The 18,030-nt window shown below is 43.0% G+C and overlaps 1 protein-coding gene across 11 annotated transcripts in view; it reads left to right on the top strand.

Moving 5' to 3' along the window:
• BMPR1B (bone morphogenetic protein receptor type 1B) overlaps window positions 1-9,779 on the top strand; it is a gene marked incomplete at its 5' end in the record, with an annotated part of 419,903 nt that extends 410,124 nt beyond the window's left edge. For 10 of the 11 annotated variants that reach the window (XM_079921151.1, XM_079921146.1, XM_079921148.1 and 7 more), the window contains 2 exons: window positions 3,798-3,928; window positions 5,390-9,779. In XM_079921151.1, the coding sequence (XP_079777277.1) occupies window positions 3,798-3,928; window positions 5,390-5,515 (257 nt within the window). In that variant the 3' untranslated portion in view covers window positions 5,516-9,779. The remainder of the gene's footprint in view (window positions 1-3,797; window positions 3,929-5,389) is intronic. The other variant, XR_013828280.1, reaches the window with a different exon arrangement.
• Window positions 9,780-18,030: the final 8,251 nt, after the last annotated feature.

The raw sequence follows: 18,030 nt of genomic DNA, 5'->3' as shown, positions 1-18,030 counted from the left end.
TGTTTTCTCCTTTCTCTCTTGAGCTCTTCCTCCAGCAGTTGCTCCGTCAAGTCAGACCCCCCTCTCCTGCCCCTTCCAGCTTCTTCCTACCAACCTCCTGGCTCCACCCCCAACATCGGTGACGCTTTTCCTGTGGCTTCCTGTGCACAGATGAAGGGAGACACAGAAATGTAGGGCGGGGCACCCGTTGTGGAACCCCTCTACTTCTTGACTTTCTGTAATACTTCCTCATGAAGCAGTTTGAAAACATCAGTTTGTATCAAAAGGAAGTTCAAGCCTAAGAATATCATGATTGTTCATGATAACTTTTCTACAAACGTAAGGATTCCCTAGTAAGACTAAGAAGACATTCTTAAATATTCAGAGGTAACATTGTTGCTTGTAGTATTTTGCTTACTGCCGCAGGATCTGTTTTTGAGTAGGGGAGGGGCTGAGTCGCAGGCTCTTCAGTATCAAGCGCCCTGTTTATGCCTCTACTCACGGTTGTGCTCGTTCAGAAACCTTGACACTGCTGCCTTTCCTCGTGACGGCTAGTTGAGCTTGTCCAAGAGTGTGAAAGTGCAGCATGCCCTTAACTAGTAGGGGATTCTTTTTCTTGGACCTGCCATCTATTATCTGTGAACCTGTGACAGGTTACTAAATTTTTCTGTTTCCGTTTTTTTATTGTCAGAAAGAGGTGAATTATTGGATCTACCTCAGATGGTTGTGAGGTTTCAATGATTGTAGAAAGAATGAAAACTGCCTGGCGTATAACTAGCACTCAGTACGTGTTAGCTATTATTTTGAATTTTCATTTTGGTTGGTAGAGACTTAATGCATATTTAGATTAATATTTAAATAGGAAGGAGAAACAGTAAATCAACAGGCATTCACACTTTTGTAGAAAGATCATCTTCAATGATGTCGTGCCTTCTAATCACTCTGGGAATTCTGTGCCTCTTAAAATAGAACACAGTCCCTCTAAAGTAAGAGAAGTCTTTAGTCCAAAAGGAAAGTTAATGTATGTAGGAAAATTTTCCTAACCAGATATTCTGTAAATCTCCCATCATAATTATGATCTCATGCTTTATTAAGAATAAATGAGCCTATTTTTGAATAATATGCCTACACTTATTTTATTGACAGGTTTATAGAAGTTAAAGGAGAAGTAAAGTACAAGATTACTTTTCTAATTATGTCTTCCTAAACATCTAAAGTGAATAGGGCTACAGGAGGCCTATATTTGAAAACCGGAGGAGGACCGGAATAAAGGAGAAATGATTCTCTGCTTAAAAAAAAAGCCAGCCTTATGTAAACAGCAGGATATTAATTGCCTTGCTAGAGCTGTCTTTGCCTGTGGAGGTTCAGGAGGTACTAAAATGTTACCTGTGGTACTAAAGTGTATGAGATTGATGTATATTTGTCAGAGATTCCCAGCTCTACCTCATAGCAACTGTATGGCCTTGGGCAAGTCACTTAATCCTTCGAAGCCAACTTTCCTCATCTGTAGAGTGTGTATAATAATGCTATCTCATAAATGTGTTTGTGAGAATTTAATAAGATAAACTATATAACATACCTACCTCCATGCCTGGTAGATAGTAGACTCACAATAAATGAGTTTCTTTTCTCTTCCAGGCAGGCAAAGCACACACATTGTATTCTCTAACACTTTCCTTTATGAAGATATTGCAAGTTTGGGGGCTCATCTTTCTAGTCCAGGTACTTTTGGGTGAAGTAGACACATCCAGCTGTAGGCCTTTCAAACTTTGGAAGCAAAAGAAAGTTTTGAAGTTTCAAACACAAAGGCAGCAGACATGGGAAATTTTGATAACTTGATTGCATGGTAAGGAGAAAGGAGTAAGGCCTAGAGTTCAAAGACGGACTTAGATCAGTTGATAATTTTATGTGGTTGGCTCTATATCTGTTTTCATATATGCACCTACCCCACCATCCATGCATTAGTCCATCCAGATAATGGCACCAGCATTAGGCACTGAGGGAAATTTGAGATAAATTAGATTGACATCATCCTTTCTCTCAAGATGTTTCCTGAGCCATTGCCTTGAGAATTAGAAAAGGAGGAAGAACGGGAATGAAGTGAGCATCTCCTATCCATTAGACCTTGTGCTTTCATGATCTTCTGTAGAGATGACACACAGTGGAAGGAAATAGTAACATAGATAATACATATAATTATGCTCTGTGATCTCAGCAGGGGACAGAATAAATGGTGAGTTGGAATGGTCTGAAAAAACTGTCGAACCTTCTAGTCCTTTATGATTATAAATGGGTTTGAGTTTACAAGAAAGGACATAATACAGGCTCCAGATTTTTTTTAGAGTAAACCCTCAGTGAATTTTATGATGTAGTGTATTATCTTCCGACCTGGTGGTAGCTGTCGTGGTCCAAACGCAGGTTGGAAAAGAATTTCCAGACACAAGGCAGAATATAAAGAAGATAGAATTTATTAGAGGGAAGGGTCGCTGCCAGAACAGCGGGCAGACTTCCTAGTAGTCTGGGAGAGTCGAGCCTGAACATGTGCTATTGATCAGTTTTTATAGCCAGAAAACAAAGGAATGGTCCGAGGTGAAAATGTCGTTTACTGACTGGTAGAGACACTTGTACCTTCCTTCTGTAGGGTGGGAGTGGGACAGGGCGTATACCTTTCCTTATTTGGGACAGGTCCTGTTGCCCAGGTGGGCGTCACCCAGGTGGGCTCAGGAATTTCGTAACCATGGCAACATAGTGGGGAAGGCGATTAAGAGTCTGGTAGGGGGTGTAACGCTGAAACTTTTTCAGGCAGGGTTGTCCTTTGTCCTTGAAGCACCATTGTCTTTGGAGCACCACAGTATCATCTTGTTCAGATAAAAAGCAATGAAATTTCTATAAAAGATGATTTAGGATAGGGAGAAATGGTTCTCTGGAAAGACTGTTCAGAGCAGCATCCTCTGAGGACAGAGGCTGCTTATAATTACTGTGAGGAGTTCCTCAAATAATGTCAGAAAGAAGACACAGGCAGCCTGCTATTTTAAAGGACAAGAGGAAAAAAGGTAGAAATAAGATACTAGGGAAATGAAATGGGATAGAATTTAGCACGATAAGTACCTTTCCTTAAAGATGACATTCTTTTGTATTTCTTAACCGTTCTTTCAACACTACATATTTTTTTTTCTAATAGTGATCTATTTCTTGTAGACAGTTCAGATAGATGCAGGAAATTTAGAGAAGAAAAATCAGACAGTCATTGCACCTAAAAATCATGGTTAATATTTTCAGGTGTGTATAGTTTTCTAAATTTTAAATGTGCAAAAATGCATTCTTATGATTAAGCAGAACAAATGTAAATCTGACACTTTGTTCAAGTAGGAAACACTGCCGAATTTATTATGAGGTTCCTAAACGCATGCTGCAGTAGCAGAAATAGTTACATATTGTGCAGTATGTATTTGGGGTGTGTCTGGCAAATTCGCAACGAGATTTAATATAGATTTTAAAACGTTGGCGCACGGTACAAGAGCCTTTATAAAATCAGAAGTAAACTTGAGATGCTTGTTTACTTAGCTTTTGGAAGTTAGAAAAAGCTTGAAGGCATATAATATGTTTCATTATGCTTTCTTTTCACTTTTAAAACTTAGATCGTATCGTTCGGGCACATTGTTTTCAAGGTTGGTGCTGGTTTTGCTTTTGTTTTTGCTGTTTTTCAACCTGAACTTGTCTTTGGTACCGATAGAACTTTCCTTAGAGAATAGTTTATTTGTTAGACTTTTATTTCCTCTTCACAGAAAATAATAACGTTAATGAAACCATATTTTCAGGTATAGTGGAAGAATATCAGCTTCCCTATCATGATCTAGTGCCCAGCGATCCCTCTTATGAGGACATGAGAGAGATCGTGTGTATCAAGAAGCTGCGTCCCTCCTTCCCCAACCGGTGGAGCAGTGATGAGGTGAGGCTGTAGGTCACCATGTGGTTGTGACCAGTGTCAAAACAGACTTTTCTCCTTTTGCCAAAATTCCAAATATTTATCACAGGAATTCTTTTTCTTTGCTCTGATGGTAAGGGTGCCTCATGGCAGTAATTTATATGGAGCTAAGCGCAGTGTGTTAAAATTATCTGTTCCTTTCTTCTCTTTGATTTTGCCATTTCCAAAATACATTGAATGGGTCAGCATTTAGCCTGCATAATCGGTAACATTATTTCATGTGTTGGTGATGTCCTGACACTTGCATAAAGGCCGTTAAATAACTGCACGTGTGTTTGTAAAGCATCGTGAATTTTCTCCATGACAAACTCACGTACAGCATTCTCCCGTTTTGATGAGAGAAAAGTAAGGCATCTGAAGAATTCGGTTTTCTATACACAGAAGTGGTACAAGTTGACTTAGTCGAGATGCCCGACTGTGCTGTGGATCTCCATCAATAAGGATGACGCAATGCTGTGGGAAAAATCCACATTTGGCCTGGCTCTGAGCCCGTCCTGGTGAAACCTAGCCAGATCTAACAAGGAGCTGCCAGAGGAAGGAGTGAGCCGGCCAGCCTTGCCTTTCTTGCCCCACCTGCCCTCTGAGCCTCTAAACCTGTCCAGGAACATTCAGAGAGGAGTTTGAAGCATCCCCCCAAAAAATGTACCAAAGTCAGTGCAGACAAGTGGACAGAACACTGTTCATAAATGAGTTCTTCACTGTTAAATGCATTTCAAAATAACCTTTGGTTCATTGGTTTTGTGGCCAGTTACTGAAATGCTAAATAATACATATGTTTTCCAGTGAGCTGTGCAGAAAGCTTTATGAAATGCTGGAATTTATATTATTTTGAAGGTGGTTATGGGCATTGGTATTACTCAAAATCCCTTCACTGAGGATTTCTAATGAAGTGAAATTGAGCTTTTCAACAGGAAGGCTAATAATTGATGTACCACAGGAGAACACAGGAGAAAGTTGTAGTGAGGCTGTGCACAGGTCATTAATCTTGTTAAATGGTACAGTGTGATGCTATTATTATAGCAGACAGCTGTGATTTAGGAATAACCATGTTTGTTTGAATAGTATGGAATTAGATAAAAGATTTGAGCTCACCGGGTGTTAGAAACAATCTGGGAGTGTGCAGTGGAATACAGACTCCCTGGGTATTTTTGTATGTGTTTAATCTGACTTCAGAGGCGCTCTTGTACGATCAGCAAAACCACCTGCTTGCTCCTATCACAAGGAAGCCATGAAAATCTGTTTTCATCATTTAAGCTTTGCATGATGAGAGAAGAAATTTTATGGAATTTTACGCCTACATGGTTTCAAGAGTATCTTTAAAAATATATATTCAAACTTCAGAAACCCAAAACTAAACGCCAATCCCAAGTGCCAGCCTTACAGATAATACATTTCTCTAACTCCTTTTCCTTTTCCTTCCCGCAGTGTCTAAGGCAGATGGGGAAACTCATGACAGAATGCTGGGCTCACAATCCTGCTTCAAGACTGACAGCACTGCGGGTTAAGAAAACACTTGCCAAAATGTCAGAGTCCCAGGACATTAAACTCTGAATTGAGGGCAAAAATAAGCATCTCTGGAGAAAGCCAGTAGCTACTCTTCTGTCTGTGGGCAGAGCAAAAGATGTTCCAGAAGCATCCACAGTACAAGCCGTGAACATCGTCCTGCTTCCCAGTAAGTTTAGCCTCACCTCTCAGGGAGCAGCTTGGACAAAGAGAAGTTCCCAGAAACACGGATTCATCGTGTCTGTTTGTAGGAGGGAGAAACTGTTTGGGTAACTTGTTCAAGATATGATGCATGTTGCTTTCTAAGAAAGCCCTGTATTTTGGGATTGCCTTTTTTTTTTTTTTTTTTCAAAAGATGCTTTAATTTTGCCAAAATAAAACAAATAATGTAGATGTTTTAAGGTTTATACTATTATAGTTTAAATAATTACAGCAAAGTTCTTCCCAGAAACTCTCCTGGAAGGTAAATTCAAATACGTGTTTCCATTGGTAAAATTCTGTTGCACTCTACCAACCAACAGTCGGTGAAGTTGGAGAACAGAATGGAACTCACCTTCAGAGCCCCTGCGCCCTGCGCCTCTTCAGACCACTCGGGCCAGGCCTGCACCGGGGCGGCCGCAGCAATGTGAATGCACCCGGGTACAAGCACCACCTGTCTGGGACCACGTTTGGGGATTCCTACAGGTGACCTTTTGCAGCTTTATAGGATATGGAACAAATGAAGGTTTTATGTGACTCTGTTAGAAGTAAATGTTGACACTGTTCCTCAGAACCGCTTTGTGTTTCTGATTCTGGTAGGCTTTCTCTTTCACGGTAAAGTCCCTTCCTTTTCATTAAACACAAACAAAGCTGTTTTTTTTTTATGGACAGAGAATTGACCCATACATGCTTTTGATCTCTCAAATGAAGGGATCAATATTAAGTATAAAATTGCCATCAGTTGTCTTGAAGACAAGGCGCTTTAGAATAGAGATACTTTGCTCTTGTGCTGTGAGAAGATAGTGTCAGCAAGGTAGGGGATGAGGGTACAGGTGCACATGGCTTGTTTCTTCTGTACGTGGAAGAGCCCTTCACAGAAGCGCAAGGGGAAATGTATGCACAACTTATTATGTACAAACAAATATGGTTTCTTTTTGTTATTATCTGCCTTTTATGTGTCTGAGTTAAGGGAAGGAGAGGAAACATATGTTAGGTTAATTTAACTAATTTTAATTTTTAAATAGATAAATATAACCTCCAGATGGGACAGCAGAGGAATGCTGGTGGAGGCCACAGACTGTTACGGCTGCTGATTTATTATTCTAGAATAGATACGGATCAAATATGTATATCTTAATATCTTATGTGATAGCTTCACATCTTAGGAATGCTGACTCAGTTTATTTTATTCTCATAACGTTCAATTCACTTTTTAATTTATTATTTTTTCTTCTCTGTGGCACTTGTGCAAAACATCTTTTCACCTATTCACTCACGCGGGGTTTTAACTTTTGAGCAACGTGAGTCAGATCATTGACAGGGCCAGTATTCCTTAGCAACAGGAACCTAATAAAGGTTAAAATTGTACACATCCCTCTCAACTTTATTCATTTACTTCCTGACTGTGGTTTTCTTTTGCTTCTTAGAAATTCTGTAGTGTTTAGTAAAGAACTGGAAAGTACCCCCTTGCCCAGCCCTTTAAAAAAAAAAAAAGATGTTCCTTCCAGAATACTCCAGGGGGCAGTGTTTTATAACACATTTTCATTTCACCACTTGGTGGCTGAAGGATGGAGGGTTTTGAAAATGTGACAGCTGCATTAAAAACGAGAAAACATTTTCCTCACTTCTGAAGTGGGCTTGCACTGGTGAGTTGTTCCTCCAGGAAAGCATCCTAGAGCAGAGACCAGCTGTGAGCTGTGCTTACGGTTTGGGAGAAGCATAAGGAGAAACGGTTTCTGTATTCAGCACTCACTCCCCAGTGCTTCATAACCACATCTCCTTTGTAACAAAGAAAGAATATTTCCTTAATCCTTGAAGACGAAAAAGGTTTCTGCATTTTTCAAAGATTAAAAACAGTTGGTTCCAAATATAATCAGAATGCTGCTTTTATTGATATTAAGATAACCTCAATAGCAGTGTAAAGGTTCCTTTCTCTTGCGTCAAATCGTATTCTTTGTGATAGCTTAGAAGGAGTATGTGGCTAGAGCTAAGCATGATAGTCATCTGAGCCTAGGAGAGCAACTTAAGCGCCTCCAATCAGATTGTCTACGAAACAAATAAGTAAACATTTATGTCCGTTAAGTGGGGACATGTTTCTGTTTCTTGATTTTCCCTAAATTTAAGCGATGCTGGGCTTATCTCTTAGGTAAAAATGTGTTTTCTTTTAGGTAAGTTCTTATACATGGATAACTTCAAATCAGAATATATTGTGGAGAGGTGATAATTTCAAAGTAAACTAGATTTCTAGGGAGGTGTTGGTTCCTGTGAAGAATGGGAAGAGATTAAAATAGTAGCCAAATTTCTTCTCTGTTATGTGTTTGGTTGCTTTGGAAGAATGACTAGCTTACTTTCTAATCCCCAACCTGATTTACTCACTATGAACATTTAAAAGTTATTCCAGAGATACTTAAAAAGACCCATTTAGTTACTATAGTCTTTCAATGAAACAAGAATTTACTTATGAATAGAGTTTTCCTTGTATCTTACCAAAATCCACCTTGCTTAGGGAATATTAAATTGTTCTTAAAGAGACTACCTACTCACTGGCAAATAATTCATTCTGATTTTTAAATTTCTGGTAGCTCAGAAGTGAATTTTATTTTTTCGTTTTGTCTTTCAACAGAAGAGTGGGAACCTGGAAATAATGTAGTTGATGCTTACTTTTAGGACTATTTCAAAGCCTAAAATTTTCTTCTAATCTTTTCCCTGCAAAGGAATCCTAAAATACTACTTGTTGGCTAATATAAGTTTTGTATGCTAAGATGTTTGGTTTTATAGTTTATGTATGTTTGTATATATTATATAAATATATATGTATATATAAATATTATGTTCAGTTTGGAGTCTGACACAACTCCATTATGTGGATTAGAGCGTAAAATATTATTAGGATAAAGTACTAAATGAAACGTAATATTTATTTATAAAAGGTGTAGATTGTTAAATCACAGGCGGCAGTGCTATGAACATTGTGTGTGAGGAGACCGGCCTTTGACCCCCTGGAAAGCACAGCTCAGGAGTCACTAGCGACCATTCTTTTTATTCTCAAAACGAAGCTTCTCAGAAAACACGCTAAGGTTTTATTTACAGGGAATTCTCTGAACCATTTCAATTGCTGTGTAGTCAGGTAGAGCAAGTCCTGAGTCATGACCGACTTCCACGTTTCTGCAGTCACGCCTGTTCATTAGAAGTTTAGTGTTTTATGTTGTTGGTCTGTTCTGGTTCTCCTTTGTAGGTGAAAGGCACTGAAAGAGGTACAGTTTTTCAAAACTTGAATAATTCTGTAGTTATATCTCCTTAGAAAACTTAGTCACATAGCCGTGGAAATGAAAGAAGGCGTCAGAAGTGACTCAGTTTAGCAGTCATCATTCCTTTTGTAAAACAAAACAAAAAAACAATGCCATATTTTTTGGAGAAAAGTTAGAATATATACGGGATTTTGTTGTCTGTCTGTTTCAAAAGAGACTCATTTGTGTTCTTTTGGGGAACCAGTGCCTTATTGAATTTGTATATACTGTAATTATTCAGGACTAGGGAACAAACAATTGTATTGTATTTGTTACAAATTGTATATGGCTTTGTTTTAACATTCCCCCGGAATAAAATGGTTTTATTCTCCCCTTGGAAAGAACATGTCTGTTATCTTATAGTTGTGCCTTTTTTCCTCTTTAAAAATTTCACATTGTAGCAGGCGGGAAAGGCAGCCATGGAGAGCGTTGCAGGTAAGTGTGTACATCTGGTGGCAGGAGAGCAAGACGAACGGTCTGATGTCTCCTGTTTTCTCTATAATTAGGAGGCACGGTCATCTGTTGAGAGTGGGAGGAAAGGTAGAAAAGTTGGTGACAAGGTCTAAAATTGCATCGTAGGATATCACAGCCGGATGGCTACAGGCAACGCCGAGGGCCCCGTTAAGATGGATGACGCTAACTGTGGCTTAGTGGCCAAGGTGTGGCCCCTGGACCACCGTACAGCCCGCACGTGAACCCGGGCTCCCTCATTCTCTCCACTCCGTGACGGTAGGCATGTTGTTCCCTCTCGAAGACTCAGTTTCTTCCCCTTGAAGGTGGGAATAATACTAATCTCTACTGCATGGAGTGGTTCTGAAGATGAAATGAAATAATCCATGCACCAAGCATGAGGTAAGCATTCAGCTAACACTCAGTTACTGACTCTTAGCTATTATTACAAATTCCTTGTGCTACTCTTCTCTGTAATTTTATGATTTTATTTTTCTGTCAGCAACCCAATGTAGGCATGGAGACTGCGGCCACTGGATTCATTCAGGGTTACCAGGCATATGCAGCAGTGAGTCATGGAAAATCAGAATTATCATCATCAAGGTGATGGCTGATGTGGTCCAGAGGAAGGAGAGGGATTAAAGAAGAGGCGGCTGATAGGCCTAAAGAAACAAGGTCAGAGGACAGGGGACCATGCTGGGTTTGAGAGGGTGCGATAGCGGTTACTGAGAAAGGGTCTGTGTTCAGAATCAAGATTTCAAAGAGGGAGTAGCAAGGTCAAGGACAGGCTGAAGGTGTGATCACAGGGGTGGATAAGATTATTGCTGATGAAAGAGGAACCCAAAAGCCGGGCCATTGGATCTGTCTCTGGGGATTCTGAAGCCTCCCAGGATGGTGGCAGTCTAATGACATGAAGATTGTGAGGCAGGGTTCTCCGGGGCTGCACGGGAATGGGGGGCAGTCAGTGAAGGGCAGAAAGTGCAGACAGAGGCTGGTGGGGCCTGATGGCCTGACGTACAAAGGAGTGGGGTTCCATGCAGGGGCAGCAGCCTGGAAGGAGCACAGCCGTAGGAGAAAGACTCCATCCAGCTGTGAGGTACGTGGGGTGCGGAACAACCCAGTTGTTGCTGTTGTTTCTGAGTCAGTGGCCCCTGGAGAGGAGAAAACCCTCTGCAGAGGGAGAGGGAACTTGCTAGGTTGTTTGTCCATGGACTGGGAATCCTGGTGGGCAGAGAGCAAAGTTTGGTTTTGAGGGCATCCACTGGAGACGATTAGGAGAGAGGAAATCCAGAGTTGTTTGGGCACAGAGACTACAGGCGGGCTTGCATCTCAGTTACCAGGGACTCTGAAGTTTTTGTGTGATTGGCTGTGTTTAGCCAGCTGCACTTACGCCAAGAGAATTCATCCCAGCATTGGGATTCAGATCGATTTAACTCCCATCCCATGGTTTTCACCATCTCAGTTCTGTGGAAGAACATAGTCTGAGCCCCAATCTTCTCCCGAGTAAATTGGGACAAAATTCCCACCTCACAGAGCTCTTAGGAGGAACAAGTGAGGTGAGCGTGTGAAGAATGTGATGGCCCCGCACCAGCTACACAGCAGGTGCTCATAAATACTGCTTTTCCTCGCTGACATTAGTTTTACAGGATGTAAAGATGGCAACGTTTAAAACAAGCCAGAGTTTGCAGTGGTGGGAGTGGGGTGACACCTCTCCCACCCTCTCTGCACCCCACTTCTCTATGCTGTGGGCTTTCCTGGGAGTCAAAGGCAGAGAGATAGTAAATCCCAGCTGAGGCGAACAGCATCTTCTCTTGCTCTGCTCACTTTTAAGTTGCAAGCTTGGTTGTTCCTTCTTGTCACAGCAGCAAAGTACAGGTGACCCTGCTCTCAGAAGGACTTCTCTTCCTGCAGAGTAGTTCCCCCCACCCCCGCCCCCGGTGGTGGTTGTAACCGGCTACAGGGAGCTCTGGGGCTGATGGGGGTTCTTTGCCCCGGCCACTCTCCTGAACCCTCCAGTGACTCTACCCCCGAGAGGAGCTCGGGCAGCCTCCCACCCGCGACGTGACTCGGAAAATGTGCGCGCGCTTTCTTGAGTGCGGTCTTCCCAACAGGAATGCCGGCCACCAAAGCTCCAAAGCAAGGTTCGCCGGATGGTGGTGGGCAGAGTCTCTGCTGCCATGTGCTTTCTGTGCGCAGTACCATTTTGTTCTCTACTGAGTTTCCATTCTTTTAATGGAGTTAAATTCTCAGCCATAGGACCCACTTCTCCCTTCTGTTTTAAAGTGGTTCCAGTGTACACATCGCCACCACTTGCTCAGCCCTGACCCACAGCGGGTTTTGCGACCCCAGTCTTGGATCAGTCTTAAGTCAGGGGGGCTGTGCCTCAGGGCTGCTCCCAAGCTCTTTGGCTCAAGCCTGAGGGACGGGATGGGACGGGAGCCTCCCATCAAAGGCGCTTCTCGGCTCAGCTCCTTCATTAGGAAAGGGCCGCCTCAGAGCTCTCCTCGCACATCCGAGTCTGTCCTGTGCTCATCACCCTGAGGCAGTGGCTGGCTGTGCTCCGGCAGGTTGAGCAGCTCTGCCGGGCATTCGCTGTAGCTCTGGGCATCCTCCCCTTTCATTTCCTACCTACTAGTGCAGCTGTTGGCAGACTTGATTTACTTATCTTTTTAAATTTTATTGAAGTACAGTTGATTTACAATGGTGTGTTAATTTCTACTGTATAGCAAAGTGACTCAGTTATACATATATTTTTTCATATTCTTTTCCATTATGGTTTATCACAGGGTATACATTTTTTAACATCTCTATTGGCGTATAATTGCTTTACATTGCTCTGTTAGTTCCTGCTTTATAACAAAGTGAATCATCTATATGTACACATATATCCCCATATCCCCTCCCTCTTGCGTCTGCCCCCACACCCTCCCTATCCCACCCCTCCAGGCGGTCACAAAGCACCGAGCTGATCTCCCTGCGCTATGTGGCTGCTTCCCACTAGCTATCTATTTTACGTTTGGTAGTGTATATATGTCCATGCCTCTCTTACTTCGTCCCAGCTTACCCTTCCCCCTCCCTGTGTCCTCAAGTTCATTCTCTACGTCTGCATATTTATTCCTGTCCTGCCCCTAGGTTCATCAGAACCTTTCTTTTTTTCTTTTTCAGATTCCATATATATGTGTTAGCATATGGTATTTGTTTTTCTCTTTCTGATTTACGTCACTCTGTATGACAGACTCTAGGTCCATCCACCCCACTACAAATAACTCAGTTTCGTTTCTTTTTATGGCTGAGAAATATTCCATTGTATATATGTGCCACATCTTCTTTATCCATTCATCTGTTGATGGACACTTAGGTTGCTTCCATGTCCTGGCTATTGTAAATAGAGCTGCAATGAACACTGTGGTACATGACTCTTTTTGAATTATGGTTTTCTCAGGGTATATGCCCAGTAGTGGGATTTCTGGGTCATATGGTAGTTCTATTTTTAGTTTTTAAAGGAACCTCCATACTGTTCTCCACAGTGGCTGTATCAATTTACATCCCCACCAACAGTGCAAGAGGGTTCCCTTTTCTCCACACCCTCTCCAGGAATTATGGTTTGTAGACTTTTTGCTGATGGCCATTCTGACTGGTGTGAGGTGATACCTCATTGTAGTTTTGATTTGCATTTCTCTAATGATTACTGATTTGAGCATCCTTTCCTGTGTTTGTTGGCAATCTGTATATCTGCTTTGGAGAAATGTCTATTTAGGTCTTCTGCCCATACTTGGATTGGGTTGTTTGTTTTTTTGATATTCAGCTGCATGAGCTGCTTGTATATTTTGGAAATTAATCCTTTGTCAGTTGCTTCATCTGCAAATATTTTCTCCCATTCTGAGAGTTGTCTTTTCATCTTGTTTATGGTTTCCTTTGCTGTGCAAAAGTTTTTAAGTTTCATTAGGTCCCATTTGTTTATTTTTGTTTTAATTTCCATTTCTCTAGGAGGTGGGTCATAAAGGATCTTGCTGTGATTTATGTCATTCAGTGTTCTACCTTTGTTTTCCTCTAAGAGTTTTATAGTGTCTGGCCTTACATTTAAGTCTTTAATCCGTTTTGAGTTTATTATTGTGTATGGTGTTAGGCAGTGTTCTAATTTCATTCTTTTACATGTAGCTGTCCACTTTTCCCAGCACCACTTATTGAAGAGGCTGTCTTTTCTCCATTGTATATTCTTGCATCCTTTGTCAAAGATAAGATGACCATATGTGCGTGGGTTTATCTCTGGGCTTTCTATCCTGTTCCGTTGATTTATATTTCTGTTTTTGTGCCAGTACCATACTGTCATGATTACTGTAGCTTTGTAGTATAGTCTGAAGTCAGGGAGCCTGATTCCTCCAGCTCCGTTTTTTTCCCTCAAGACTGCTTTGGCTATTCAGGGTCTTTTGTGTTTCCATACAAATTGTGAAATTTTTTGTTCTACTTCTGTGAAAAGTGCCAGTGGTAGTTTGGTAGGGATTGCATTGAATCTGTAGATTGCTTTGGGTAGTATAGTCATTCTCACAATGTTGATTCTTCTAATCCAAGAACATGGTATATCTCTCCATCTGTTTGTATCATCTTTACTTTCTTTCATGGGTGTCCTATAGTTTTCTGCTTACAGGTCTTTTGTCTCCTTAGGTAGGTTTATTCCTAGGTATTTTATTCTTTTTGTTGCAGTGGTAAATGGGAGTGATTCCTTAATCTCTTTCAGGTTTTTCATCATTAGTGTATAGGAATGCTAGAGATTTCTGTGCATTAATTTTGTATCCTGCTACTTTACTAAATTCATTGATTAGCTATAGTAGCTTTCTGGTAGCATCTTTAGGATTCTCTATGTATAGTATCATGTCACCTGTAAACAGTGACAGTTTTACTTCTTCTTTTCCAATTTGGATTCCTTTTATTTGTTTGCCTTCTCTGATTGCTGTGGCTAAAACTTCCAAAACTATGTTGAATAAGAGTGGTGAGAGTGGGCAACCTTGTCTTGTTCCTGATCTTAGTGGAAATGGTTTCAGTTTTTCACCATTGAGAATGATGTTGGCTGTTTGTTTGTCATATATGGCCTTTATTATGTTGAGGTAAGTTCCCTCTATGCCTACTTTCTGGAGGGTTTTTATCATAAATGGGTGTTGAATTTTGTCGATAGCTTTCTCTGCATCATGGGTGGGGTTGTGTTCCTGTCTTGCTAGTTGTTTGGCATGGGGTGTCTAGCACTGTAGCGTGCTGGTTGTTGAGTGGAGCTGGGTCTTAGTGTTGAGATGGAGATCTCTTGTCCATTGATATTATGAGGGTTCGGGAGGTCTCCAGTGGACCAACATCCTGAACTCAGCTCTCCCAGCTCACAGGCTCGTGCCTGACACCTGGCCAGTACACCAAGACCCTGTCAGCCACATGGCTCACAAGAAGAGGGAGAAAGAAATAAAATAAAATAAAGTTGTTCAAATAAAAAATAAATTATTAAAAAAATAAAAAAGGAATTAAAAAAAGACAGCAACCAAACCAATAAACAAATCCACCAATGATAAAAGTACTAAAAACTATACTAATAAAAAACAGATAGACAGAACCCTAGGACAAATAGTAAAAGCAAACCTATACAGACAAAATCACTCAAAGAAGCATACAGATACACACTCACAAAAAGAGAAAAAGGAAATATATATATATATATATTTAAAAAAAAGAGCAACCAAATCAATAAACAAATCTACCAATGATAATGAACTCTAAATACTAAACTAAGATAAACACAAAGCCAGAGACAAATTAGGTGCAGACAGCAAACCCCAAGTCTACAGGTGCTCCCACAGTCCACCTCCTCAATTTGGGATGATTCATTGTCTATTCATGTATTCCACAGATGCAGGCTACATCAAGTTGATTGTGGAGCTTTAATCCGCTGCTTCTGAGGCTGCTGGGAGAGATTTCCCTTTCTCTTCTTTGTCCGCACAGTTCCTGGGGTTCAGCTTTGGATTTGGCCCTGCCTCTGCATATAGGTCGCCTGAGGGCATCTGTTCCCACCCAGACAGGACAGGGTTAAAGTAATAGCTGATTCGGGGGCTCTGGCTCACTCAGGCGGGGGGGGGGGGGGGCGGGGGGGGGAAAGGGGTACGGATGCTGGGCGAGCCTGCAGCGGCAGAGGCCGGCGTGACGTTGCACCAGCCTGAGGCGTGCCGTGCGTTCTCCCGGAGGAGTTGACCCTGGATCCCGGGACCCTGGCAGTGGCGAGCTGCACAGGCTCCCCGGAAGGGGCGTGCGGACAGTGACCTGTGCTCGCACACAGGCTTCTTCGTGGCGGCAGCAGCAGCCTTAGCGTTTCCTGCCTGTCTGTGGTGTCTGCGCTGATAGCCGCGGCTCGCACCAGTCTCTGGAGCTCGTTTAGGTGCTGCTCTGAATCCCCTCTCCTCGCGCACCCCGAAACAATGGTCTCTTGCCTCTTCGGCAGCTCAAGACTTTTTCCCGGACTCCCTCCCGGCTAGCTGTGGTGCACTAGCCCCTTCAGGCTGTGTTCACGCAGCCTCTCCCTAGGATCTGACCTCCGAAAAAGCCGGAGCCTCAGCTCCCAGCCCCGCCCGCCCCGGCAGGTGAGCAAACAAGCCTCTCGGGCTGGTGAGTGCTGGTCGGCGCCGATCCTCTGGGCGGAAATCTCTCCGCTTTGCCCTCCGCACCCCTGTTGCTGCGCTCTCCTCCGCGGCTCCGAAGCTTCCCCTCCACCACCCGCTGTCTCCGCCCGCGAAGGGGCTTCCTAGTGTGTGGAAACCTTTCCTCCTTCACAGCTCCCTCCCACTGGTGCAGGTCCCGTCCCTATCCTTTTGTCTCTGTTGTTTCTTTTTTCTTTTGCCCTACCCAGGTACGTGGGGGGTTTCTTGACTTTTGGGAGGTCTGAGGTCTTCTGCCAGCGTTCAGTAGGTGTTCTGTAGGAGTTGTTCCACGTGTAGATGTATTTCTGATGTATTTGTTGGGAGGAAGGTGATCTCCACATCTTCTTCCTCTGCCATTCTTAAGGTCCTCCCCTATCACAGGATGTTGAATGCAGTTTCCTGTGCTATACGATAGGACCTTGCTGTGTATCCATCCTGTATAGCATACCAGTCTGCATCTGCTAATCCCAAACTCCCAGTCCATCCCTCCGCCTCCCCCTCTCCCCCTTGGCAACCACAAGTCCATAATCTCTGTGCAGACTTCATTTAAAATCGAGTCTCTGAGGGTCTGGCCTCCCACTTGCTTTCTTCCCAACTCCCCAGCACCTCTGACAGCAGTCCCCAGACCTGGTCCCCCCATAACTGCTAACCTGGGGGCTTAAAACACTCCCAACACCCAGGCCACACCCCAGACCCAGGTTCTCTGAGGGTGAGATCCAGGCAGTTGTGTTTGGTAAAGCTCCTCCCGTGACTCAAGTGTGTGGAGACGCTTGAGAAGCACCGTTCTAGAACCTCATCCTGGCCCGAGTGGCGCTGGGATTACTGTCTGTGCAGAATCCAAGAGCTTTTCTGTCCTGTTAAGGGGCCACCACGTGACTCTTCGCGCAGAGGGCTTTGCTGTGAAGAAACAAGGGGGGTGGCGCTCTCTGTTGCTTATAAATATAATTTATCACCTGTTTAAAAATTCTTTTACATTGTGTACATGTTGGCTGACAGGATAAATGCAGGCAAATTTACAAACCGAGGGACTGCAGAAAAATGTGGAGAGGCAGCCAGGGAGAGAGGAGAGACACAGCCAGAGCCGGCATCCCTCGCTTCCAGCACACGGGGAACACGGACAGACCCCAGAGAGCAAGCCTCCTTTTCTAGAAAAGGAATTGCATAGAAGATACGGCAAGAGGGAACTCCACAACAGCAAAAGAAGTGTTCCGTATCCGAAAAGCCAAAGTTGTGTCGTGTTTAAAAAAAGAAAGACAACAAAGCACAAAACCTTAATGTGACATTTCTGCAGTTGAACTGTTCCCCAGGGAGTAGCAGGTGGATGACACGGCACTGCACCGCAGACTGCTGGGGAGTTTTCTCTGACAAACATTGGTTGTCTTCTTTAGAAAGAGCGAAGAGGAAGGTCACCAACTTGCGACAGGTCAACATTAAACTCAGTGAACACATACAACACGTTGACACACAACACACACACACACAGGGATGCTAGTCCCTGCAACTGGGCTAAACGCATCCCATCGGGAGGGTGAGGGTCTCACTACCAACGGGAGGCCTGGGAAAGAGCAAAGGGGAGAATGCAGATCGCACATTCAGCTTGTTCCGATTGCTGTCCAGCATTTTCCACTGGCTGTGGATTTCTTGCTCTTTTATGCTGCTCTGAACAGGTTTAGCATCCAGGACATAGTTCAGGTCATGATTCTGGGATGTTGCCTCACGGAAGTGCTGATAGGCAGAAGTCAAGGGCTCATCAATTCTTAGGCTGCCGATCAGCAAAAATTGCCTACGATTCACATTCTGAGCTCAGTACTGAGGGGTTTTCCACCCTGGGTAGATGCCATCAGGTTCAGCAGCAGCTGTGATAGTGCCGAGTCCAGTAGACTTCTGGAATTTAAGGTTGGCATCAAGGATTTGAGCATGTTTGTTAAATTAAAGACCCTGAAGTGCTACGGCCTCAGCAACT

The sequence above is a fragment of the Stenella coeruleoalba genome (genome assembly GCF_951394435.1).
Source record: "Stenella coeruleoalba genome assembly, chromosome: 4".
In the NCBI taxonomy this organism is placed as follows: Eukaryota; Metazoa; Chordata; class Mammalia; order Artiodactyla; family Delphinidae; genus Stenella; species Stenella coeruleoalba.
The sequence above is the reverse complement of the archived record's forward strand: the minus strand, read 5'-3'. Positions and strand labels throughout refer to the sequence as shown.